Source organism: Nannobrachium achirus, assembly GCF_963921795.1.
Source record: "Nannobrachium achirus genome assembly, chromosome: 10".
NCBI lineage: Eukaryota > Metazoa > Chordata > Actinopteri > Myctophiformes > Myctophidae > Nannobrachium > Nannobrachium achirus.
Window position 1 is genome coordinate 39,174,935 of NC_137819.1, and position 26,553 is coordinate 39,201,487.

A 26,553-nucleotide genomic window follows, 5' to 3' on the forward strand; every position below is an offset into this window, starting at 1 on the left:
GCAGATGAAACCCCTAAGTCTTAACATTCCATGTATAGGCTATGAAACTTGTAGCAATTAAGTCTCTTTTATCCTGGATAAAACAATTCTGATTTTGATCCTAAAAGCATATTATAGAGTTTCGGTTTTACCTTTGTCGTTGAAGTCTTCAACCTTAATCTCTGAAAAATGTACATGAAAAATGTACAGTGTCGTATTAGATCATACAAATTCCAAACAGTATTTTCCTCTTTTTAGGACGAATGGACATGGCTTCACATCATTAGATGTAATGCCTGGGATTCGACCCCTTGGGTCTCCAGCATGGAAAGCAAACATCTTAACCACTAGCCTAAAGGGACAATCCCCCGTGGCCGGAGGAGATATTAGGCTTTTGGTCATCAGGCAGAGGCTCTGAGCAACTACTGCTAGAAAATGTGAAACTGTCAAATTAATTAATTTCATAGATTCCACATTAACATTGCTTCCTATACAGTACACAACCCTTCAACTCAGTTTGACTATGTTCTATTCAACAATACCATTTGTATAATAATTAAATAAATAAAGGTAGAGCGGGGCAACCATTATCATACGGTACCTTTCAGTTTCTTCATCTCTTCCGGACTGCCTTGCCCTGCCAACCCAGAGGACAAATTCAGACACTGAACAGACTTGTTTATTTGCCGTTCTTTCTTTATTTTGTAAACAAAACTGGAGGGATGTAGATGAAACCTCTAGCAATTAAGTCTCTAATTCTGATATTGATCCTAAAAGCATAATTTTAATAATTAAAATTATAATTTTAACAATTATAATTTTGGTTTAGAGTCTTACCTGAGTCGCTGGAATTGCTAGAAGTTTCACTGTTTGTCTCTGTAAAGGTAGACAATGTATAAGGTCACACAAACAGTATTTTCGCTTTTTAGGATGAACATAGTTTTACATAATTTACAATGTGAAACTTCATATTAATTCATTTGCAAGAGGCGCATTAGCATTCCAAATCATTATTTCTTCAACTACAGTAGTGTCAACGTAGTATAATGTAAAAGGTTATGTGGTTGGCAATGAGGTTTCAGGATCATTAGGCAACAGAGGCCTGAAAGTTGAGAGTGACAGTCTCAATCATTGCTGCCATCTAAAGTGTCCTTGAGCAAGGCACTGAACTACCAACCAACTCATTTGTTGTAAAGTGTAACCTAAAACTTAAATACATTTCCAGATTATGAATTAAGTGTGATACATGTTAAGACTCCAAGAAGGGGATAACCTTTTGATAACCCTTTGCTAAGAAGAGAAAGTTAGTTACTACACACTGTAAATACTCTTCAAACTATGGCACCAATTAAGGGGCTGGAACCAGGATGATGAAATCAGACACTTTCTGTAATACTTCAGATTTTGTGCAAATCCTCTCTAGTGCATGTTTGCCTCTGTGAAAATATACCCTGGTCAACACAAGTCTTTGTATCAAACAGACTAATTTTTATAGGTCACGACTTGAGTAAGAATCACATTTCTTTTCCTAAAAAAATAAATACATAAATATATATTTCAAAAGATTTTCCGCTCCTCAAAGAATTACTTTATTTTTAGAAAAAAAGGGAATTGTATACATTTTCACACAATCAAACAAACAAATCTAAGAAATACCATAAATAAAATAAAATAATAATTAAGAAGTTGTGAAAATAGCTTCTATTTGGATCCCAGGCGAAAGTCTAATTTCTCTTTTGGGCTAAAAGGTTTGGGAACCACTAGTGGGATTTGCTAGACGAAGTAGGCCTAGTTTATTTATTTTTTCCCTTTTGGTGAAATGCTGCGGAACGACTGGTCTTCAACATGTCTCCCCCCTCGATTCCCGTCGGGGAATTCCCTCCTCCGCGTCATCAACGCCCACACCCTAGGTGGGGTTGGCGAAAGGGCCTTTCTGTGTGGAGTTTGCATATTCTTGTGTCTCCTAGGGTTGATACCCTCACAAAAACATGCAGTAATCCTGGTCTCTATAATGCCTCCCCCTGCCAGCCAGGGCGCCTGATGGAGGGGAAAGGAATTGGTTGGAATAACGTGTTCCTTCCACGTGCTACGTCCAAACCGGGGATATCCCCCCTGTCAGGTGAAAAGAAGTAACTTGGACTACTCATGCACCGTTGTCTCCCCAGGCGTGGCAGAGGGAGAGCAGAAACCAGGATTACAGGTTAGGTAATTGGCACTGGGTGAAAAAATGGGTTAAAAAATCGTGGGATATCGTGGAATGTGATGTGATGCCTCGCATCACATCACATCACATCACATCACATCACATCACATCACATCACATCACATCTAAAATTAACCCTACCTTTTTTCTTCCCACAGGTGCAGACGATCACAGTAACCACTACTCCCAACAGCAGCAGCCCACCAACAACACCACCAACAATAACTCCGACGTTTGTTCCAGGGTTGTTAGATATGTCACTCATTGAGTGGTCTAAAAGAATAAATACAATAAATAAAAACTAGCAACTCTCCATTTTAATATCCAATATTAAAAAGTAAAAATGCCTCTTTTCTTCTTTTTTTAATTAGTTTTAATTATGCTCATGAAACATTCCCTCAACATGTGCAGATTAGCAAATGAATCCAACTGCATGATACAAACACGCCTCTTACCCCAATCCTTGAAAACGTGCACGTTGGATGCGGGGTGTATCACCTCACATCTGTATTTGGCAGAGTCACTTCTTAGAATCTCCACGTGCTTCTTGATCTGGTAAGTGCCGTCGCCGTTGGGTCGAACACCTGTGGATTGTATGCCGTCCAGTTGATCCACCACCAGCCCATTTCTCCAGATGTTCAGGGTAATGCCGTCTTTAGGGTAGAAGCCCGTCGCTAGGCAGTGTAACATGATGGAGTCTGGATTCTTGACCTCCGTGTCATACACATGGACCACTGGTGGACCTGGGAAGCAATGAAGACAACTTTGAGTTTTGAGAAGTTGCATATGGGCATTGCAGGGAATTTAGCCAGTGAAACATCAGGAATACACTACTAATCAAATCAGGGTCCTATTCCACTCTCATCCAGAGCACATTGCTACAATTAATAGAGTTTATTAAAAAATAAACATGTTTTGTGGACTTTTGGCATTGGTGTTAATAGAGTTATGTAAACTAATACTCACTGCTGGTCTTGAGTTGCTCATCCCCGTATTCAACAAATTTACTCAACCAGGAGACACACTCCCTCTCCAGGTAGCCTTGGGTGTAGTCGTTCAGCATCTTTACTTCGTCCCACTTCCGCTTGGTGGGAAATGCAAGGTCAACTGGGGCGATCCAGCGCTTATTGGCATCGTCAAAGGCCAGGAAGTCGTCACCATCATAGCTGTATTCATCTGTGCCGCTGACAAACTTTAATGATTCCCCCTGTCTCTCGGCCTTACAGCCATGCCTCCACTGAAGAATGTGTAAACCTGATGAAAATGTAAAAAATACAATGACAGGTGGAGGTACAAGACAAGTTGAGGCATCATAACAGAGGAAACAGTCCGACACAAAGCAGTAGCCTACGTTACGTATGTCTTTGTTTTGAGGGGGTCCGGGACTCTGGGGACCCCTACCATAAATCCAATGGCACCCCTGGCACCAAAATGTAAAGATGGGGTCCGCTGCCATATATCAATTTGGGGATCCATGACTTGAAAACGTTTGAGAATCACTGACGTACGTAACATTGTTATAGCTGATACTGAGACACATATGAGAGGTGAAAAAAGAAAAAGTCAATGTGCACGTACTGTACGTTCACGGTCACATGCGCAGCTGGTCTGAAGGCCTGAAGTTGACCCAAAATTACTTTGACACACCTATTTCACACTAGAATTTTGGTTCTTCAGCACATCATTCAGAAGAATATTGTGCAGTATTTACAGGACTGAATGCACTATATGACATTAACAGTGACTAACACTAAGTTAACCACAATTAAACCTGTGCAGTATATACTGTAACAACCGCTTGGATTTCTAACCAGTGTCGTTGCTGTGTCTATTTCGTTCCTTGAGGATCCCCAGGTTGACTTTGAACCACTGCTCCTTGCTCTGGCGTGACTGAGTGCCTTTCTCCCAGTAGTCCTTGTCCAGCCTCTCCTCCATCCACGGCTGCATGGGGACCTTTTTCTTAAGCGTGCTGTCATAGTAGTCAATCATCCTGCCGTCTAGCAGGCCCATTGCCGTGAACTCATGGATCCCTGGTTGGTTGATGGGCTTGGAGAAAGCTGTGTAGATGTAGTTGAGCTTGTGGGTATCTGGAAGTCCAAAAACAGAATAAATACCAGAAAGGAAAACTGGGTAAAGTAAACAGACATACAGAGAGATACATATAATATAATGTATGAGAGTGGTCTATATTTTTGGTATTCCAATTTCTCACAATAATGTTTGACATTACATAATTGCCTAAAGCTGGGAGGGAGGGGGAGGGGGTCAGCTGGTCAACCCGTGGAGGTGTGCTGGACACGGTGTTGGTGGGGTGTCATTATTTGACCCTGCTTCAGAGTCGGTTGTTTTTGTTAGGCATGCAAACCCTGTGTAAGAGTCTGGTACTTTCTGCTTTGCTGGCACCTGTGGTGTATCAAGTTAATGAATACACACAGGATATAAATCAGTCATCCCACATACAGTACATTCAGGGTTTGTCTGTTGTTTCTGTTAGGTATGCAAACCCTGTGTGTAGAGTCTGGGTAGCTTTTGCTAGCTTTGCTGGCACCTGTGGTGTATCAAGCTAATGAATACACACAGTACAAATCTGTCACAACAGCATACAACAAGTATCTCATCCATCCGGTACCCCCTTATTTCCATTTGATGGTAATAACTTTGGGATTACCCATGGGAAGTGTCTTCTATTTTTGGAAGGTCACTGATATCAACCACTAATGTATATTTCTCAGCAACAGTCACAAGAAATTAACGATCCTTCCAAAATGACCTCTCTTCTAATGGCTGCCATGGAGATGTAATCACCATGGCACAATATAAAGTTCAAACTGAAATTGTTGCCAGAGATTATGACATTGTTTACCCCACTGCCCCATACAAGGCTGGTCATATTGAAATACAATTTATGGTTTTATGATCACCAATCCTGGAATCATTAATTTGTGACTATCTGGCTGATCTTTGTTCGGTACAGAGTCAGAGAGACAGGTTGGAGAATTAAGTTTCCAGCTTCCAGGTACCCTAGGCTGTAACCTAATATATCAGGAATTTATGCTTTGAGGAAAAACTTTCAAATGGAACTGTCTTCTTCCATTGTTTTTTTATTTCGGTAACATAAAACCACCCATTTCCCTTTCTTCCTAAATATATTTCCTGTTTTACTAGCCTTATGTAATAGATATTTCCTAAACAATTATTATTAGTGTATTTCAATGTTTTGAAATGTGTTTGTCCTAAATTATCATTTACTTTCACTTTTAGGCTGGACAAATACAAAATACATAACTACATGATAAAATAAACATATGTCTTATTAAAATTATGTTGGATCAGTAGCCAGCATATTGTGTGATAGGATAAAATGTCATAAAACAAGCGTTTTTCCAACCCATCGAACAAACTGACCAATGATTTCAGAATATATTAGTCAGAACTCATTAGAATGAGATATGAAAACACAATACTCACCACAATTCACAGTCCATAATGTCCCGAAAATCAGGAATGTTAATATGGAATACATCTTTTTAATGTGAGAGTCTCAGGGCATTGTTTCAAAGCTTTCAGTGAGGACTTATTCCAGCAGTTGAATTGACCTGTTATCAGAGTATACTGTACTTTATATTGTCTGCCTGTGTGCCTTGGGTCCAAAGTCCTGTGAATATGGGTGCCGCCTTTGTGTGTGACATAGTAACAACATTCATACACTATAAAGGCCGTACTTGAAGTTGTCGTGCCACAAACGTATTTCCTCGTAGATGCAGTAAACCATGGGTATTACTGTTAAATAGGCCTATCTGACTTTTGTATCATCATTTTAGGGTGGATATTACGGTTAAATATCCAGATTTTGTATCATAATATTTCTTCCAAAACCTGTATGATTTTTTTTAAAGATATGTCTCTCTGGACACAAAACTATTTACCATTCCAAAATGTCAGAAGTTCTTTTTCTGTAATATTTCCCTGTACTTTGATAGTTTGATAAATGTTGATCTATTTCTAATGAGGCTGTGAGACCTGTCAATTACTACACACTATCATTAAATCATAACAAAGACCATGACACTTCATTACATCTCTAACTCAATGTGACATACAGGGCAATTTGGTGGTCAAGTCAAATGCCTGTGTTACTTGAGTAAAAGTACAAAAGAATTGGCATCAAAATATACTTAAAGTACCAAAAGTAAAAGTAAAATGATTGAAAATAGCAGCTCTACAAGCTCACAACACACCGCATTGTGAGCTTGTAGATCATCTATTTTCAAATAGCCTATGTATAATAAAATAGGGCTAAAGTGGTTGATGTATTATAATATAATAATTAATAATGTATGTCTCCAAAGTAATTAATAACTATAGTTTTCAAATAATTGTAGTGGAGTAAAAGTGCAATATGCATATTTTTTTATTTGCCTCACCTCACCGCTACTCACCAGTTAAGAGTGGGGTGGCTCAGAGTAGATGACAGAGTACAGCAACTTGCAATGGGCCTGGTGTACAAGATACACTACACCACTATGATACCCAAGTACCTGTCAAAATACTTTATAAACATTAAGGATGTCCATAAAACCCCGAGTCAAAACCAACAAAGGGTCAAACTCTTTTTTCTGCTATACCACCAAAATGTGGAAAGCCTTACCGAAGGCCATAAAGGAGTGCGGATCACTAGCATCCTTTAAAATTGCCCTGAAAAACCACTTACAGGCAGCAGCCGTTCGCAACTGGTAAAAAAAACTAACCTAGTCCAACCCTACCCTCCACTGCCCCTTCTTTGTATATACTTACTGTTTACTCTTTTTTTTTGTTCTCTAATTTTTCTTTTCTTTACATATCTACTGCATAGTACTGTGTTCTATTCGTCTGTCATTCAATGTTACATGAGCTTAAATGGTTTCCTGTGGAAATAAGCTTAGTCTTTTCATGGATCTCCTTTTAGTAGACCTTGTACCAGTGAACTGTACCGTCATGAAACTGTACCTTTTCCTATGCAAACTTCTAATAAAGTCTTCAATCAATCAAAGCCTCTGAGATGTAGTGGAGTAGAAGTAAATGGAAATACTCCAGTAAAGTAAAAAAAATACCATAACCTACTTAAGTTAATGTACTTACGGTAGTTACTTTATACCACTGGTAAAAGATGACAATTATTAAACATTTGTTACACATGACTTATTCATCATAGAAGGGGTAGAACTGCATTTAAAAGCTTGATCAAGCCATTGTGTTTCCCTGCACTGTGCTTCCTAGATGATTTAAGATGATGTAAACTGATGTTGACATTTTATTTTAATACTGCTCTTGAATACAACACTTTGTCACCTGCTTCCAATTAGTCTGGCCTTGCCAGCCTGATAATGTAGATTCACTCACTCATTCCTCCACAGTGGAATCTACCTCCAAAACCCTGTTCAAATAGTCATCAAGGTGAATGCAGACACAGCTGTGGATCAAATCCTTTATTGAAGCGTTTTGATTAATGATCTTAACACCAAGCAGTGGAAGATAAAAGGCACACCAGAAATACACATCTTCAAAATAACATTTTTTTTATACGTATACGTATATATAAGTATTTGAAGAGAAAAGAGTTGTTTCATAAACTAGTGGTTCTCAAACCTTTTCATGACGTTAATATGTATTTGGCCACAGACCCCATCTGAAAATACTTTTTGACCCGCATACAAAATGGGTTTTGTTCAAGATTAAAAATAAAATCTACAAGCTTACGTGTCACATCGCGGTGTTTTGAGCTTATAGATGGGCTATTTTCAAATAGTTGATGTATATAGGGTTAAAATGGTTAACCTGATGTTGATGCTATTAACCAATTTCGCTGGGGACCCCTTGGAAGTCCCTCAAGGACCCCTGGGGGTCCCTGGATCCCACTTTGAGAACCACTGTAAAAAAACAAAGAAAAAAGAAATATGCTACGATGCCATCATGGGGAAAATAATGTCTTCCTTGCCTCAGTTTTTCACTCCTTTTTAGATTCAGATTAGGCTATAAAACCATCTCTATTAGTATGGAACCGTTTTATGGTTATTGCTGTACATCATTTTATGTACATATTTGAGAGTGGATTGACCATTATGTAGTCATAATCTCTCTCTCTCTCTCTCTGTTACTGTGTAAAGCACGACTGCACGAGAACCAGATAAATCTCATACAGCAGGTCCAAGTTCCAGTGTAAGATCATATCGTCTCTGTTGCTTTTCAGGATTTAAAAGTATCAAAGTAGCAGGTCTACAAGCTGAAAGCGTGCCGCTTTGCACCACGTTTTGAGCTTGTGGATCTTGTGGTTGCAGTATGATCAAGTTTACGAAAAAACACAAAAAGTTCAAATATGGAGATATGAGATTTCTGCCCCGACAGCAACAATGAGGTTCACGTCAAATTGACCTAAATCTCCAATCTGGGGTAATTTACAATGAAAAACATCATCATCTGTTTTCAGGTCTGAGACCCCCGCCCAGGACAGGCTTCAGACGCGCCTCCTCAGGAGACTTGGCTCAGATCTGAACCCATTTGATTTGGCGTTAGGAATCCACGGTGACCGCATCATGCCCCATGCTGACATCTACCCCCAGGTAGGGTTTGAACACACGACCATCCACATGACAGGTGTGTGCATTAACAGGCGTGTGTTCTAACTGCTACACTAGGGTGGCCCTCTTTCAATGACAAACATAATTGTGCAAATAACATTTCTTAAAAATAGCATAAGCAAGGCACAGTGTCTATATGAGTCATGTAACATTGGTAATAGTAACAGTAAGCATCTACTTTAACCCATAAGTCATGTAACATTGGTAATAGTAACAGTAAGCATCTACTTTAACCCATAAGTCATGTAACATTGGTAATAGTAACAGTAAGCATCTACTTTAACCCATAAGTCATGTAACATTGGTAATAGTAACAGTAAGCATCTACTTTAACCCATTTAGACCTGAGGCCAATTCTAAAAGGTTTCCTGAGAAAGATAATAAAAATGGAGCTATCTACTGTACGCAATACGTAACAAAAACAACTCCAAAAGGGGTTCCTGGATTGAAAAGTATAGTTATGTTATGTTTAGGGGTTCTCGGTCTAAATAGGTTAACAAAACAATATTGAATAAGGAGGGCCTGCACTCTCAGAATGAGTCAGATGTAGCTGATGTTCAAATGCAGAATGTTTTGGTTTTCTGTGGCTGTTGTGGAGCTTTGTGTGATTTGAATAATGTTCTGTGAAATGATCTACCCAATTCAGGAAGGAAATTTAATTTTGAACTAAGATTACAAGTTCACCACTTTGTTCACAGCAGCCATGCTGTGCTGCTATGAACAATTAATTTGAATGCATTTATTTGATCAGCAATATCTAACACATTTTGGCAGAGCATGTCACCAATGTCACCCCCTCCATAACAGAGTAACACCCAGAATTCTAACCTGGATCTCCCGTGTGAAAAGCCATTATTTTAACCACTAGCCAAAAGGGGAAATCCCCCTTTGCGATGGGAGTTATTAGGCTTTTGGTCATCAGGCAGAGGCTGTGAGTCACTACTCACAACTCACCCCCCTTTTGACCTCCCAAACCTGGACGCCCGATTCACTGAGACCACTGTAACGCTCGGGACTCAAACCTGTGTCTCCCATGTCTTACCACTAGCATATTCACCATATTGACACATCGGCCATTCTTTGAATGAAATAATGTCACCCCAGGAGGCATTTCTTCCCCACCCGCAAATATGACATGAGAGCAAAATGGCCGCTGTGTGAATATATACTGTAGTCAATTAGGGCCTATATTCTCGAGGAGGCAGAACATTACATTTACGCATAATAAAATGACAAATATCGAACAAAGATATCAACAACCGACAGTTGGACTCAATATAGCCCAATATCGTCCAACAGGCCTAGTGTGTGTGTGTTTGTGTGTGTGTGTGTGTGTGTGTGTGTGTGTGTGTGTGTGTGTGTGTGTGTGTGTGTGTGTGTGTGTGTATAATATAATTTGTTTCCTCCTCTAACAAATAGAAATTGCTTGAGCAAAAGCTTGACTGAAAGTCATAGTTACGATACATGATGTCCGAATTTTAAAGGAGGGGAAACACAATTGAGGGCATTTATTTGCCCATGGTTTTTACAAAAAGAACCCCTCAGATACTACATGGGTTTGATATTCCCTTAATTGAACAAAGATTTCACTATTGTGTCTCACTATTATTTCACTACTGAAATAACGCCTCTGCAGTAGAGAATCAGTCACTAGGCTCATCTCCCCCCATGAAGCTTGTGGATTCAGGGTTGGAGTCCCCATTCCTGGAGCCTTGGGCTGGAAGGGTGAAGGAAAAGCAGCATTCGTACAGAACATTTAGTTTCTCTTTGGGCTAATTATTTGTTGCCTATTTGTGTAGGCTTTGAAATTCTTTAGCAGATACATCCATTTAAGAGTAAAAGCTTGATATACATCTTACATCCAACATCTATACTGTAGGCTACATACTGTACTGTATACTGTCATCAGACGCGTGCCTCAAAATGCACCTTTCAGTAATCTTATTCACTGTTACATTGTAACATTTGACATGTAACATATGTAAAATTTTACCACTAGAGCAAGGTTTCTCAAACTATTTGGGCTCATCCACGGCACCCCAAATTAAATGGTTACATTTTATTCTAGCACCTTATATTTAAGGCATATTTTACAATTTGGACATTAAACATAAGAATATGATTGGCCCTTCTATAAATATTTGTATCATCATTATTATTATTACCATTAGGATAATAAGATAATAGTGAACGCGACTTTCAAATTAACGCACACAGGTGAAAGCATGTTCATTTCATTTTGTGATTTCCAAAATATTCAATGTCTTGTCTAGCAATTTGGAAATGACTTGCCAATTTTGGGTGCGTAGCGTTGTTCTGACCAGCATTACTGTGACAATGCGTTCGTCAGACTCTCCCCATTACTAACCCTATCTCTAACCCTAACCCTAACCGTTACTAACCCTATCTCTAACCCTAACCATTACTAACCCTATCTCTATCTAACCCTAACCCTAACCATTACCTATCTCTAACCCTAACCCTAACCATTACTAACCCTATCTCTATCTAACCCTAACCATTATCAATCAATCAATCTTTATTTCAGACTCTACAGGTCCATATATCAACAATCAACAATACAAGAGACAACAGAGATTAAAACAAAAACAACGACAACAGGGCACAACAGAAAAGGCACTAAAAAACATACAGACACTCAATCCAATGTCTCCAGAGACAAGAGGAGTATCTAATGCTGCTCTTTTTAGGCATGATTAGAGTCATTATAATTTCATTTTTTGAGTCCTTCAACCTCATCATGAAACTGTACATCAGATTCCTGATTACCGCATTCAAAGTGGCAACCCCGCTGTTCACAAACAAATGGCTGGCACTTGTCCACCTCGGGACCCGCAGCAGGATTCTGAGAGCATCATTGTATGCCACCCGCAACTTATTATATTTACCTTTGCTATAACTGCACCACAAGTGGGCAGTATACTGTGGTGTACAATAGGCTTTAAAAAGGGCTATCTTCACATCATCAGTACACATGTAAAATCTATGTGAGAGCATATTGGCTTGTGCATATAGTTTACAGTATTGTCTTTGTATATCATCATCATCACTGAGGTCGTCTCTAATGATGTGCCCCAGATATCTGACCTTGTTCACAACATTAAGCACCTTGTCGGCCAGCTGAAAAGAAGGGAAAGCTGCCTTTCGTTCCTCCTTAGTTTTCAATATCATGACAACACTCTTTTTAGGATTAAATTTAATGTCAAACATCTGACCATAATCTGAGCACACTCGAAGCAGCTGCTGGGAGACATGACAACCAGGTCATCCGCATACATTAACTCATTGAGTGCCTATCCCGAACTAGTTCGGGATATTCGGGATCAAAAACAATTTTTTATTTGCTATTTTACTTACCCCGAGCTGCTTGGAGCAACGTGGGTGGTCCCGGCTCGCCCAGCGCTCACCAACGAGAGACGCTAGATGCTCCGACGATTTATTCCATTGAAAATGGTTTAAAATAAAGTTTAGACCCCCCCCAATGTTCACCAAATGTTCATTGTAGGCGGCGCGACGTATTCCAGGGTGCCTATCCCGAACTAGTCCGGGATATTTAATAAAATGAATAAAATGATAAGAGGCCTTCTGAAGCCAGGCCTGATTTTTCTAGCTACTAGCCGAAAGCTAGCAACCTCCCGGCCGGCCGTTATTTGCGAACGAAATCGCCAATCTCCGCCTAATCCAATGAAAGAGCACATCTTTGAAGGCTTATATCTCTGGATTGCGTCTTTAGGGAAGCGGCGCGAGGTTTATTTACGGCGAAATCGCCCAAAAATGATCTTTTAGATGACAAAATGGGAATAGCCATTCTGTTAGCATTATCATCCGGGACCTTTCCATGACGTGCATGAACGTGAGCACGTGAGGTCCTGGAAGGTGAGGTCCTGGAAGCTAAAGCGCTCGCCTATGAGAGATACCCTGGCATTCTATGGCCCCTAGAGGGCGCTGACACTAAATGAGTTAAGTGGTTAACAAGCCTTTCTCCCATCATACTGCCAGTCCTGCACTTTTTAAGACTGACAGAGAGTTCATCCATATACAAATTAAAAAGCACAGGTGATATTATCCCACCCTGTTTGACCCCATTAGTCACTTGAAATGGACCAGATATAGTGTCACCCCATCTTACTTGCATGGTTTGATGGGAGTACCAAAAATGTAAAACTCTTATTAAGTAGGAAGGGACCCCTCGCTCTCTTAGTTTTGCAAAAAGTTTGCCATGGTTAATGCGGTCAAAGGCTCGAGAGGCGTCCAGGAAGCACGTAAACATGGTGGTAATGTACTTACCGACTGCCTCTTTTAGAGCATATACACACATGTCAGTGCCATGTTTACTTTTGAACCCGAATTGCTCATCAGTGGAGACAATTACTAACCCTATCTCTATCTAACCCTAACCCTAACCATTACCTATCTCTAACCCTAACCCTAACCATTACTAACCCTACCTCTATCTAACCCTAACCATTACCTACCCTATCTCTAACCCTAACCCTAACCATTACTAACCCTACCTCTATCTAACCCTAACCATTACCTACCCTATCTCTAACCCTAACCCTAACCATTACTAACCCTATCTCTATCTAACCCTAACCATTACTAACCCTATCTCTCACCCTAACCCTAACCCTAACCACACACATAGCCACGTTGTCGGGAGTAATGAGACGTCGGACTGACATATTCCTCCCAATTTTTTTTGCAGTGCTGAAAACCGGCACATCTTGTCCGCATATCTCTGTCTGTCTGTCTGAAGGTCATGTCCGACACTACACCTACCGTATGTAAAAGTCCATATACAGTATGGGTATTCCCCAGAATCCCTTTTATGCCCATATATGAAGATCCCTGATGTCATAAATATACATCACTGGCCAGATGGCCAAGCCATGGGTTGTGTCCGAAATGCGGAACACGTTCCCTACTCCCTAACCCTAAATGAGGGATCCAGATGTAGTGTACTACAGTAGTGAACAAATCAGCGCATTTCGGACACTACTCCGTCGCCATCTGGTTGCGTCAACGCTGTCGCACAGTTAAAACGCTCAGAGCCTTGGCTTTTGGAGCAATAAATAATAGCCGATCTACAAGTTCTCAACAGGGGGCGAAGCAACGCGTTGTGAGCTTGTACATCAACTCCCCAATGCTTGTGGATTGTAAATAGCATACCAACATGTTGCGGTGTTATTATGAGAAATAGGCCTATATAATTATGTTTTTATTTATCACAATTCAATTAAAAAAGGTTATAAAAATATATATATATATTTTTAAATTGTATTCATTCATTTGGTGAATGAAGGGTAGGGCTCGAATAGTGACCATCGAATGCACCCTACAAATCCAAATGCATTGTGGGATACTTCAGTACACTATACCAGTAAGACTCCCTAATCGGGAGATAAGCGACCGTTGGTCGCTTATCTCCACAAATAGGCCAAAAGTTTGTTTTACCAATTATCAAGACATACGGGCAGTTGACAGTTTGCCATGGTTACTCATTGAAGTTGAATCTCCATATATGGAGATAACCTACGCATCACACTAAGTCTGACCTCACCAGCCCATATTTGGGCATGAGCAACTTATGTCTCCATATATGGAGATATGATGACATCACACAGTCCTCAGCCGATGATGTGGCGTGATGTCATACAATACACAAACGAGCCCTACAGTATAAAGGGGCAATTCTTGCCAGGAAAGAAGCATTTCTTCGACTCAGACCTTATCGCCAGGGTTGGCTTATAGCAGCTGTCGGTAGGACCATATATGGATTCTGTTAGTGTGGATCTCCTAACAGGGCATCATCTGGGATACAATCCCTTTTATGCCCATATATGGAGATCCCTAACAGAATCCCTTTCATGCCCATATATGGAGATCCCTAACAGAATCCCTTTTATGCCCATATATGGAGATCCCTAACAGCATCCCTTTTATGCCCATATATGGAGATCACTAACAGCTAACAGAATCCCTTTTATGCCCATATATGGAGATCCCTAACAGAATCCCTTTTATGCCCATATATGGAGATCCCTAACAGAATCCCTTTTATGCCCATATATGGAGATCAGAATCCCTTTTATGCCCATATATGGAGATCCCTAACAGAATCCTTTTATGCCCATATATGGAGATCCCTAACAGAATCCCTTGTATGCCCATATATGGAGATCCCTAACAGAATCCCTTTTATGCCCATATATGAAGATCCCTAACAGAATCCCTTTTATGCCCATATATTATGGAGAAATCCCTGCTCTGAGTATCTGACATCAGTGTGATGTCACCTGTTTATGCCCATACATGGAGATCCCTGCTCTGCGTATCTGGTTGCTATGGTAAACAGTTGGTTGCTAGGGTAAAACAACATGGTTGCTATGGTAAACAGTTGGTTGCTAGGGTAAACAGTTGGTTGCCTGGGTAAAACCATGGTTGCTAAGGTGGTTGCTAACGTACACTAACAGACCAGCAACAGACTGTTGCCACAGCAACGTACACAAAGATTTGTGTACACATGTGGTGTGATTGCGACCGTAAGGTCGCAGTTTAGTATGAAAACCTCCACCGGCCGTCCGTCGGTCACACGTGCGGTCGACGTGTGATGAGGTCACGATGAGTCATCTATGCCCAAATATAGATTTCTAGGTCAGATGGCCCATAGAGTTTGTGATGTCAAACCTAGCAACCCAATATAAACAAACCTGATGTCAGACCTGAAGTATCCTTTTATACCCATATATGGAGATACAGAGATCTCCATATATGGGCATATTAGAAAGCCCATATATGGGCATATACGGATGACATCAGGGATATCCATATATGGGCATAAAAGGGACAAGGGCTTACAGTTAAGAGATCTCCATATATGGGCATATCAGAAAGCCCATATATGTTCATATACTGATGACATCAGGAATATCCATATATGGGCATAAAAGGGACAAGGACTTACAGTTAAGAGATCTCCATATATGGGCATAAAGGGACAAGGACTGTTACAGTAGATATAGAGATGTCCATATATGGGCATAAATGAACAAGGACTGACAAACACTGAGATCTCCATATAACCTATGGGAATATAAGGGACGAGGACTGTCAGCTTGTAGACCTATTTTCTAAATATTGTTGTACATTAAAAACTTGAAATGGGTCGTTCTGCATAGTACTTGGGATTTGTTGATGTAAATGTTCACATAGAGTGTAATAATTGGTAAAACAAACTTTTGGCCTATTTGTGGAGATAAGCGACCAACGGTCGCTTATCTCCCGATTAGGGAGTCTTACTGGTGTCATACTGATGCGGAGATATGAGCAGGGCAAAGGTGTGACGTGTGACGTGTGACCGACGGACGGACGGACGGACGGACGGACGGCCGGTGGAGGTTTTCATAGTAAACTGCTCCCTGACGGTCGCAATTAGGGTACAAAAATGCTCACTATACATTCGGACACTAGTTCAAAATGGCAGAGCCCCATTTTAGTACACTACATTAGAGAATAGGGTGGATTTCGGACGCAGCCAAGGAGGGATCTCCATGTATGGGCATAAAAGGGATTGTATGTTGTGATGTCATGGGAACCACTCTAACAGAATCCCTTTTATGCCCATATATGGAGATCCCTGATGTAATAAATATTAAGACCATATCTAACAGGACTTCATATGGGAATGCCCATATATGGAGGAAGACAATCTGTGTGGCTGGTTCAGACAGGGATCTCCATGTATGGGCATAAAAGGGGATGTAACATATACAGTACATGGATCTCCATATATGGGTACCAGGGGTCTCCATATATGGTTAACTGGTCCGATATACATCACTGGCCAGATGGCCTCGTCTGGGCGAGGTCGCATGTCGCACTGAGACGACTGACTAGTAGTGTAATACTGTTTGGTCACTTGCATTACATTTGTAAAAGTAACAGTCATTAACAAAATGCATTATATCTGTGTACAGAGACTGTATATGGGCTGGTATATAAAAAAAAAAAAAACATATGGCCTAAAGTTCAACATTAACCCATTGTGAATATCATTTCTGTGATTTTATCACCCTAGGATATTCCTTAAAGGAGTAGTTCACCCCCAAAATGACTTTTTTTCTATTGATTAGTCACGCCATGGAGACTAGAGTTCAATAATATTTTTTGGTTTTCAAAAATTTGATAACAATACATTTACCCCCATTCATTCCGGATGGTGACCCGTTTCGAAACGGGTCACCATCCGGAATGAATGGGGGTAAATTTAATCGAATCAAAATTTTGTCTTAGGAATGTGACAAAAACCAAAAAATATTATTGAACTTTAGTCTCCATGGCGTGACTAATCAATAGAAAAAAAGTCATTTTGGGGGTGAACTACTCCTTTAATTGTAATTAGAAATTGTTTTAGAAATATATTTTGCAATAATGGATGTTTGTTTATGTAAATCATGGGAACAACCCTTCGACTTATATTGAATTCAACAACACTGTTGTTATTACTTTATTGTCATTACAATAAAGTAATGTGCATTTTGAAAAGGTAGAGGGGGAAAACATTATCATACTGTACCTTCCGATTTGCCATCAACATTTTCCACACTGCCTTTCCCTGCCAACCAAGAGGACACAATTCAAACACTGAACAGACTTGTTTATTTATTTCTTTTGTATACAAAACTGGATGGATGCAGATGAAACCCCTATGTCTTAACATTCCATATAGGCTATGAAACCTGCAATTAAGTATCTTTTATTCTGAATAAAACAATTCAGATGTTGATCCTAAAAGCATGGCTTTACATCAATTACATCTATCTATAAATGCGAGAAGTCTCTGCGTGTCTGCGTGTGTGTCTGTCTGTCTGTAATCCGCATATCTTGAGAACCGTTCGTCCCACCGGCTTCAGATTCGGCACGCGCGTTCCCCGCTGCGGCGCGGAGTGCAGTGCCGGGCCTCGACCCGACCCGACGTGCGGTTTTCCCGAACCGGCGCGAAACATTCGGAATCTCCTTATGCGGGGCTGATTGTTGACATCAGGCTGTTCCGGAGGAAATCGGCGCAAGCGCTGACTCATTGTGACATCACTTCATAAAAGGCTCTGACATCACGTACGCCAAATGAGTCAACAAAAAATGCCATGGTTACTTATTGAATGTCATCAGTATGAAGTAACCGAACCACGGGTATGATGGGTATTGCCTAACAACCGGAGGGGCATCATTCCCCACGGGTGGAAAAGCAAACAGGCTGCGTATACTGCTCAAGATGTAGACAGACAGATACAGAGATCTCCAAATATGGGCATAAAATGGACGCAGACATACAGATATCTCCATATATGGGCATGATATATCCATATATGGGCATAAATGGATCCAGGCAAACAGATGGTCAAAACGGGTCCTATGACAACAGTTATAATGGGGTTTGTATTAAAGGGTGGGGCATTCATTCCCCATGTACATCGTTCCCGAGTAGGCCGGCACCCGACTAGACGCTTGGCTGCCCAAGGGCAGAGATTCCATATATGGGCATAAAAGGGACACAGACAGACAGATACAGGGATCTCCATACATGGGCATGACATGGACGCAAACAGATATCTCCATATATGGGCATAAATGGACACAGGCAAACAGATGGTCAAAACAGGTCGTATGACAACAGGTATAATGGGGTTTGCATTAAAGGGTGGGGCATTCATTCCCAATTTAAATCGTTCCCGAGTTGGCCAGGTCGCCGACTAGACGCTCGGCCGCCCGAAATGCAAAACTATCATATTAATTCATTTCAAAGATGCTACATTAGCATTGCAAACCATTATTTCTATAGAACCCTTCAACTCAGTTTGACTACAGTATGTACAATACCGTTTTGTAAAATAAACAAATGTACATTTTGAAAAGGTAGAGCAAGCATAATCATACCTTGCAGGGTCTCCAACTCGCCGCTCTCAATATTTCCCCCTGCGAACCCAGCCAAGAGGATTAATTCATACAGTGAACAGACTTGTTTATTTGCCTTTATTTTCTTTATTTTTTAAACAAAACTGGATGGATGCAGATGAAATCCCTGAGTCTTAACCATTCTTGTATGAAACCTGCAGCAATTGAGTCTCTTTTATTCTGAATAAATAATATAAATAAATAAAACTACCAGACTGCCAATTCCAGATTATGAATTAATACATTTGATAGGCGTACATAACACAAAATGTTTCACCTGTGCCTCTATTGTTTGGCCTCTCAGTGCCAAACAATATTCACAATTTATATTGATTTCCTGCATTGAGACTGAGAGGGAGCTAACATAAAGGAAAATGTTTTAGTGAGGGTTTCTAGTGGGATATGCCAGACCAGTAAAAGTGGTTGTGCATCACCATCTCTGTCCCTGAAACAATGGTCTGATTTAACTTAAGCTTTTTATTTCTCTCTCTCTTTTGGTTTTATCTTGTTTCATCTGTATTTGTGTCTTGCTCACTCTGAATTTTCATTTTTGAAATCTAATTTAAAGGAGTAGTTCACCCCCAAAATGACTTTTTTTCTATTGATTAGTCATGCCATGGAGAGTAGAGTTCAATAATATTTTTTGGTATTTATCACATTCCTAAGACAAAAATTTGATTCGAGTAAATTTACCCCCATTGATTCCGGATGGTGACCCGTTTCGAAACGGGTCACCATCCGGAATGAATGGGGGTAAATGTATTGTTATCACATTTTTGTCTTAGGAATGTGACAAAAACCAAAAAATATTATTGAACTCTACTCTCCATGGCATGACTAATCAATAGAAAAAAAGTCATTTTGGGGGTGAACTACTCCTTTAATCTACCTGCAATGTATTTTCTATTGTGAGACTGGTTGAAAGACTGGTTTCCCACATGGCCTATAATCACATTATGCGGCGTAATAAAATGTGTACTTCTCAACTCAACACACAACAGTGATATGTTTGATATACCAGCCGTTATATTACCAGTTTAGAGTTTTTGAGACATTCTATGAAGTTCTACTATCTGTGTTATATTGCTAGACAGCTTCAGATATATAAGATAAATTCAGATATATTTAATAGATCTTTAAGCACACAAGACATCACGTATGATTAGCATTATACCATATATCATATCATATCATATCATTCCATGTAAATTGTTGTGAAGCAGTACTAACCTTCAGGTTCAGGTTCTCCTGAAAAGCAACCGACTGGGTGGACACAGAGAGAGAGAGAGAGAGAGAGAGAGAGAGAGAGAGAGAGAGAGAGAGAGAGAGAGAGAGAGAGAGAGAGAGAGAGAGAGAGAGAGAGAAAATCAATTTATAATCTTGGCTGACCACATAACTTTCCCAGCGTATAAGAAATAGGTAAATTAAATATTTCAATATTCTGTGTTCCAGCTGCCTGATAGGGAGGGGACGTAAAGATGCAAAAGATTTAGCAAGCTTAAGGCACAATTACATCACTGCACAGTAATGTATCATTATTGAGACATAGCTTAAGCTTAATGACTGATGTCACAAAATTCCCCACAGAAAAAGAGAAAAAGAGAAAGTTGTTCTAATGAACCCAACCTTTTTTTTTCTTCATGATCAAAACGGAGACTCCAACCAGGATACCAAGAACAACAAGAACAACACCAACAATAGCTCCGATGTTTGATCCAGAGTCGTCAAATGGGAGACACTTTGAGACATCTATAATCCAGAAAGAAGAATGTGCTGTACTTACAAGACACATTTTACTGATAACATTCGTCAATACTATGTAAACAGGGTCTTGCTCTAACAGAGCATGCACACTCAGAACCTTGCCCTATAATTAAAGATTAAATAAAGTAAATAAAAACTCAACTCTATCCAATTTAATATCTAAAAGGCCTTTATTTAATTGTATTTGCATATAGTGTAAACAAGCCTCTTACCCCAATCCTTGACTTCATACATTTTGGACGTGGGGTGTTTGACCTCACAGTTGTATATGGAAGTGTCACTTCTTTGAATCTCCATATGCATCTTGATCTGGTGAGTGCCGTCGCCGTTGGGTCGGACACCTGTGGATTGTATGCCGTCCAGTTCATTCACCACCTGCCCATTTCTCCTGATGTTCAGGGTCACGTCTTTGGGTAAGAAGCCTGTCGCCATGCAGTGTAAGATGAGTGAGAGTGGATTCTTGCTCTTCTTGTCATACACATGGACATCTGGTGGACCTGGGAAGCCATGAGGACAACATTGAGTTTTGAGAAGATATATATGGGCATTGTAGGGAATTGAATTAATTAATTAATTCATCATTATTCATATTTGTCAAAAGTTATTTGTGTGTGATACTACCATGTATTTAAATAATGCATTTTAATGCATATCACAGGCACAACATTTTGCAGAACATTTGTAACAGAATTTATCAACATGCTGAAGGGCTTTACATAAAATCTATATTTATTTATTATCCAATGAAACATCAGGGATGCTCCACTTCCTCATCCAGAGCACCTTGTAACCTTGTTTTGAAAAGTACTACAATAATAAGTTTATTATTAGTTGTTGTTTTGTGATCATTTTATATTTTTATCCGTCCTAGTGTTACCTGTAAAGTGCTTTGAGTTGTACACACGTGTAGGTGTGTGAAATGTGTTAGGGTTATGTAAAATAATACTCACTGCTGGCCGAGAGTTGCGCTTGCCCGTATTCAACAAATTTTGTTAACCAGGTGGCGACACACTCCCTCTCCAGGTAGCCTTGGGTGTAGTCGGTCAGCATCTTTACTTCGTCCCACTTCCGCTTGGTGGGAAGTGCAAGGGAAACTGAGGCGTTCCAGCGCTTATTGGCATTATCAAAGGCCAGGTAGTCGTCACCGTCATAGCCGTATTCATCCATACCACTGATGAACTTAAATGAGTTGTCTTCTTTTCTCTCAGCCGTACAGCCGTGCCTCCACTGAAGAATGTGCAAAGCTGGAGAAAAGGGAAAAGAAAAAGACAGGGGGAGTAAATGTGAAAAGGTATCATTCCAGAGCAAACAGTCTTGTAGTTTTAACAGTTTTGTTTTACACTATACCTTTTGCTGCATAACATTCAGAAAATTTTATCTGCAGAACTTGCGCAGGATTAATGCACTTATTACCACTCAATTAATTTCAATTCAATTCCACTCCGTCATCTCAATTAAAAGTAACCCTTATAGCTAAACGTATACAGTGTTAGTATACAGTGTATAAGCAGTTGTTATGCAGTGTATAACAACTGCTTGGATTTCTAACCGGTGTCATTCTTGTGTCCATTTCGTTCCTTGAGGATATCCAGGTTGACTTTGAACCACTGCTCCTTGCTCTGGCGTGACTGAGTGCCTTTGTCACAGTAGTCCTTGTCCAGCCTCTCCTCCATCCACGGCTGCTTGGGGACCTTTTTCTTAATCGTGCTGTCATAGTAGTCAATCATCCTGCCGTCCAGCAGACCCATGGCCGTGAACTCATGGATCCCTGGTTGGTTGATGGGCTTGGAGAGAGCTGTGTAGATGTAGGTGAGCGAGTGGATATCTGGAAGTCCAAAAAAGAAGAAATAAAAAAAGGAGGAGGAGGAAGAGTAACAGAATAAATAAGATGCAGTAAGCAAACAGACACACACCAAGATAAATATAATATAATGTATGAGAGTGGTCTATATTTTTGGTATTCCAATTTCTCTGTGATGTTTTTCACATTACATATTGACTCAAGCTGGGACGGGGATGCGGACGTGTCAGCCAAAACTAAAGATACAAAAAGACTAAGTCTGATTATTGGACTTTACATATGGGCCACACACATCCCGCACACACATCCCCCACACACATCCCACACACACACACACACACACACACACACACACACACACACACACACACACACACACACACACACACACACACACACACACACACACACACACACACACACACACGGTGGTCCGCGGACCACACCGGTTGAAGAAACATGAATTCTGTAGTCCCTCAAAAGAATTCTAGAACACAACATGTACAGGTCACGATAGTGATTTCCTTGTTCTCTTTTAACTTTATAGCCTACCAAGTAGGCCTACTGAACACCTACAACAAATAAATAAACAATCTAGGCTAATCATCAAACGTTTATGGCAGCTAATTGGGGACGTGTTTGCATGTGTATATCACTAGACACGGTTTATAAGCCGAAAAGCATAGGATCTCCTTTTAGTTGACCTTGTACCAGTGATTTGTAGGACTACTGTCATGAAACTGTACCTTTTCCTATGCAACAGAGGCAATAAAAAACATGTTATTGCACCTATTGCGCAGTAACAAAAAAACGACTTAGTTTCACTTTCAACATAAGTAACAACATTTTATGTAGCCAGGCTACTCACCACCTCCATTTGATCCAGAGTCGTCAGATGTGACACGCATTGAGACATCTAAAATCCAGAAAGAAGAATGTACTGTACTTACAAGACATGTTTTACTGATAACATTCGTCAGTACTATGTAAACAGGGTCTTGCTCTAACCGAGCATGCAAGCTCAGAACCTTACCCTATAATTAAAGATTAGATAAAGTAATAAAAACTCAACTCTATCCATTTTAACATCTAAAAAGGCCTTTATTTAATTGCTTTTGCATATAGTGTAAACAAGCCTCTTACCCCAATCCTTGACTTCATACATTTTGGACGCGGGGTGTTTGACCTCACAGTTGTATATGGAAGTGTCACTTCTTTGAATCTCCATATGCATCTTGATCTGGTGAGTGCCGTCGCCGTTGGGTCGGACACCTGTGGATTGTATGCCGTCCAGTTCATTCACCACCTGCCCATTTCTCCTGATGTTCAGGATCACATCTTTGGGTAAGAATCCCGTCGCCATGCAGTGTAAGATGAGTGAGTCTGGTTTCTTGCTCTTCGTGTCATACACATGGACCTCTGTTCGATCTGGGAAGCCATGAGGACAACATTGAGGTTTGAGAAGATATATGTGGGCATTGTAGGGAATTTTGAATTCATTCACATTTTCATTTCATTTAGTCATTCATTCATTATTATTCATATTTGTCAATGGTTATTTGTGTGTGATAATACCATGTATTTAAAATCTAATATATAAAGCTGAAAAACAGGCTACTGCATATCACAGGCACAACATTTTGCAGAACATTTGTAACAGAATTTATCAACATGCTGAAGTGCTTTACATCAAATCTATATTTATTTATTATCCAATGAAACATCAGGGATGCTCCACTTAACCAAATTAGATTTATTTTTCTCTCATCCATAGCACCTTGTAACCTTGTTTTGAAAAGTACTACAATAATAAAGTTTATTATTGATCATTTTGTATTTTTATCCGTCCTAGTGTTACCTGTAAAGTGCTTTGAGTTGTACAGACATGTATGTGTGTGAAACGTGTTAGGGTTATGTAAAATAATACTCACTGCTGGCCAGGAGTTGCGCTTGCCCGTATCTATACTATAATTTTGCGAATGTCTGAGTGAGTGTCTGTCTGTCTGTCTGTCACAGCGTTTCTCCTCAGTGGCTGGAGCAATTGATCTGAAATCGCATCACCATAAGCATATGAACACACCTGACATAACTGTGAAGCCCGTTTGTCACTTTCACAAATCGTATGCTGTATATTAGCATTTTTATGGTGTATCTACTATCTATTCTGCATCTAGCATGAGGCACATCTATTCTGCATCTAGCTTGAGGCAAAATGTTTAACCAGCTGTGTGTGTGTGTGTGTGTGTGTGTGTGTGTGTGTGTGTGTGTGTGTGTGTGTGTGTGTGTGTGTGTGTGCAGGCAGGCGGGTGTGTGTGCAGGCGGGTGGGCGGGCGGGCTGGGGGGGGGGGGAAGGGGGGACAGTATCTCTGTAGCCATTAAACGAAACGGGTTTCTTACATTGATGCTCCTACATCATGCAAGCACCAGTTAAAGTTACTTTCCATCCCTCATATACTGTGTGCACAGTGCACATCCCATAACCCACACACTGCACATCATTTTGGAGCTCATATCTTTGAACGGGTAAGGGCTAGTTCAACAAATTTTGTTAACCAGGTGTTGACACACTCCCTCTCCAGGTAGCCTTGGGTGTAGTCGTTCAGCATCTTTACTTCGTCCCACTTCCGCTTGGTGGGAAGTGCAAGGGAAACTGAGGCGTTCCAGCGCTTATTGGCATTATCAAAGGCCAGGTAGTCGTCACCGTCATAGCCGTATTCATCCATGCCGCTGATGAACTTTAATGAGTTGTCTTCTTTTCTCTCAGCCGTACAGCCGTGCCTCCACTGAAGAGTGTGCAAAGCTGGAGAAAAGGGAAAAGAAAAAGATGGGGAGTAAATGTAAAATGTATCATACCAGAGCAAACAGTCTTGTAGCTAGTTTTTGTAGTTTTTTTTTTACACTATACTTTTTGCTGCATAACATTCAGAACATGTTATCTGCAGAACTAACGCAGGATTAATGCACTTATTACCACTCAATTAATTTCAATTCAATTCCACTCTGTAATCTCAATTAAAAGTAACCCTTATAGCTAAACGTATACAGTGTTGTTATACAGTGTATAAGCAGTTATTATGCACTGCTTGGATTTCTAACCGGTGTCATTCTTGTGTCCATTTCGTTCCTTGAGGATATCCAGGTTGCCTTTGAACCACTGCTCCTTGCTCTGGCGTGACTGAGTGCCTTTGTCCCAGTAATCCTCGCCCAGCTTCTCTCTCATCCACGGCTGCTTGGGGACCTTTTTCCTAAGCGTGCTGTCATAGTAGTCAATCATCCTGCCGTCCAGCAGACCCATGGCCGTGAACTCATGGATCCCTGGTTGGTTGATGGGCTTGGAGAGAGCTGTGTAGATGTAGGTGAGTGAGTGGATATCTGGAAGTCCAAAAAAGAAGAAATAAAAAAAGGAGGAGGAAGAAGAGTAACAGAGTAAATACAATGCAGTAAGGAAACAGACACACATCAAGATAAATATAATATAATATAATGTATGAGAGTGGTCTGTAATTTTGGGGGTCAGCCAAAACTAAAGATACAAAAAGACTAGTCTAAAGGCCCATTCCCACTGGGCCAGATAACAAAAAAAATCTCTTTCTCCAGATATTTTTCCATTCAAAGTGGATGGTAGATACAGAAAAAAAATATATAGATAAAAGTATCTGTGGCAAATATCTGTGGTAGATATTTTTTTTTATCTGTATCTACCATCCACTTTGAATGGAAAAATATCTGTATCTGTATTTTTATCTGTTATCTGGCCCAGTGGGAATGGGCCTTAAGTCTGATTATTTGTTGGACTTTACATATGCCCCCCCACTATTGCGCAGTAACAAAAAATGATTTAGTTTCACTTTCGACATAAGTAACAACATTTTATGTAGCCAGGGTACTCACCACCTCCATTCGCTGGGTGAAACCATATATGTGTCAAAAACACAAAAAGAAAGGCAGTAGACTGAATCATAACTGTAAAACTGATATTATGCCTTAAGATATTGGAAGAAAATAGGCTCTCGCAGACATCCCAACTTGGAGATCAGCATTTGCGGGAGTGAACTGTAGCTGGCTACTGTACTGTACCGTCTTGAAACTACCTTTTCCTATGCAAACTTCTAATAGTTTTCAATCAATCCCATGTGCAGGCGTGCCCTCTAGCATACGGAAACAATCTGCGTAACGGTAAATGAATGTAGCCTACCGTTATGTGACGGAACATGGCA

At 40.2% G+C, this 26,553-nt stretch overlaps 1 protein-coding gene across 1 annotated transcript in view; it reads right to left on the bottom strand.

Moving 5' to 3' along the window:
- Positions 1-26,310, bottom strand: part of LOC308293030 (uncharacterized protein) — a 28,026-nt gene extending 1,716 nt beyond the window's left edge. The window contains exons 1-15 of the mRNA XM_080735460.1: positions 26,228-26,310; positions 22,085-22,360; positions 21,486-21,779; positions 20,748-21,032; positions 20,398-20,520; positions 20,002-20,034; positions 18,754-18,792; positions 17,396-17,434; positions 3,994-4,269; positions 3,149-3,436; positions 2,638-2,925; positions 2,324-2,455; positions 817-855; positions 581-616; positions 132-161 (exon numbers count right to left, since the gene is read on the bottom strand). Coding sequence (XP_080591586.1) covers positions 132-161; positions 581-616; positions 817-855; positions 2,324-2,455; positions 2,638-2,925; positions 3,149-3,436; positions 3,994-4,269; positions 17,396-17,434; positions 18,754-18,792; positions 20,002-20,034; positions 20,398-20,520; positions 20,748-21,032; positions 21,486-21,779; positions 22,085-22,360; positions 26,228-26,297 — 2,248 coding nt within the window. The 5' untranslated portion in view covers positions 26,298-26,310. The remainder of the gene's footprint in view (positions 1-131; positions 162-580; positions 617-816; positions 856-2,323; positions 2,456-2,637; positions 2,926-3,148; positions 3,437-3,993; positions 4,270-17,395; positions 17,435-18,753; positions 18,793-20,001; positions 20,035-20,397; positions 20,521-20,747; positions 21,033-21,485; positions 21,780-22,084; positions 22,361-26,227) is intronic.
- Positions 26,311-26,553: the final 243 nt, after the last annotated feature.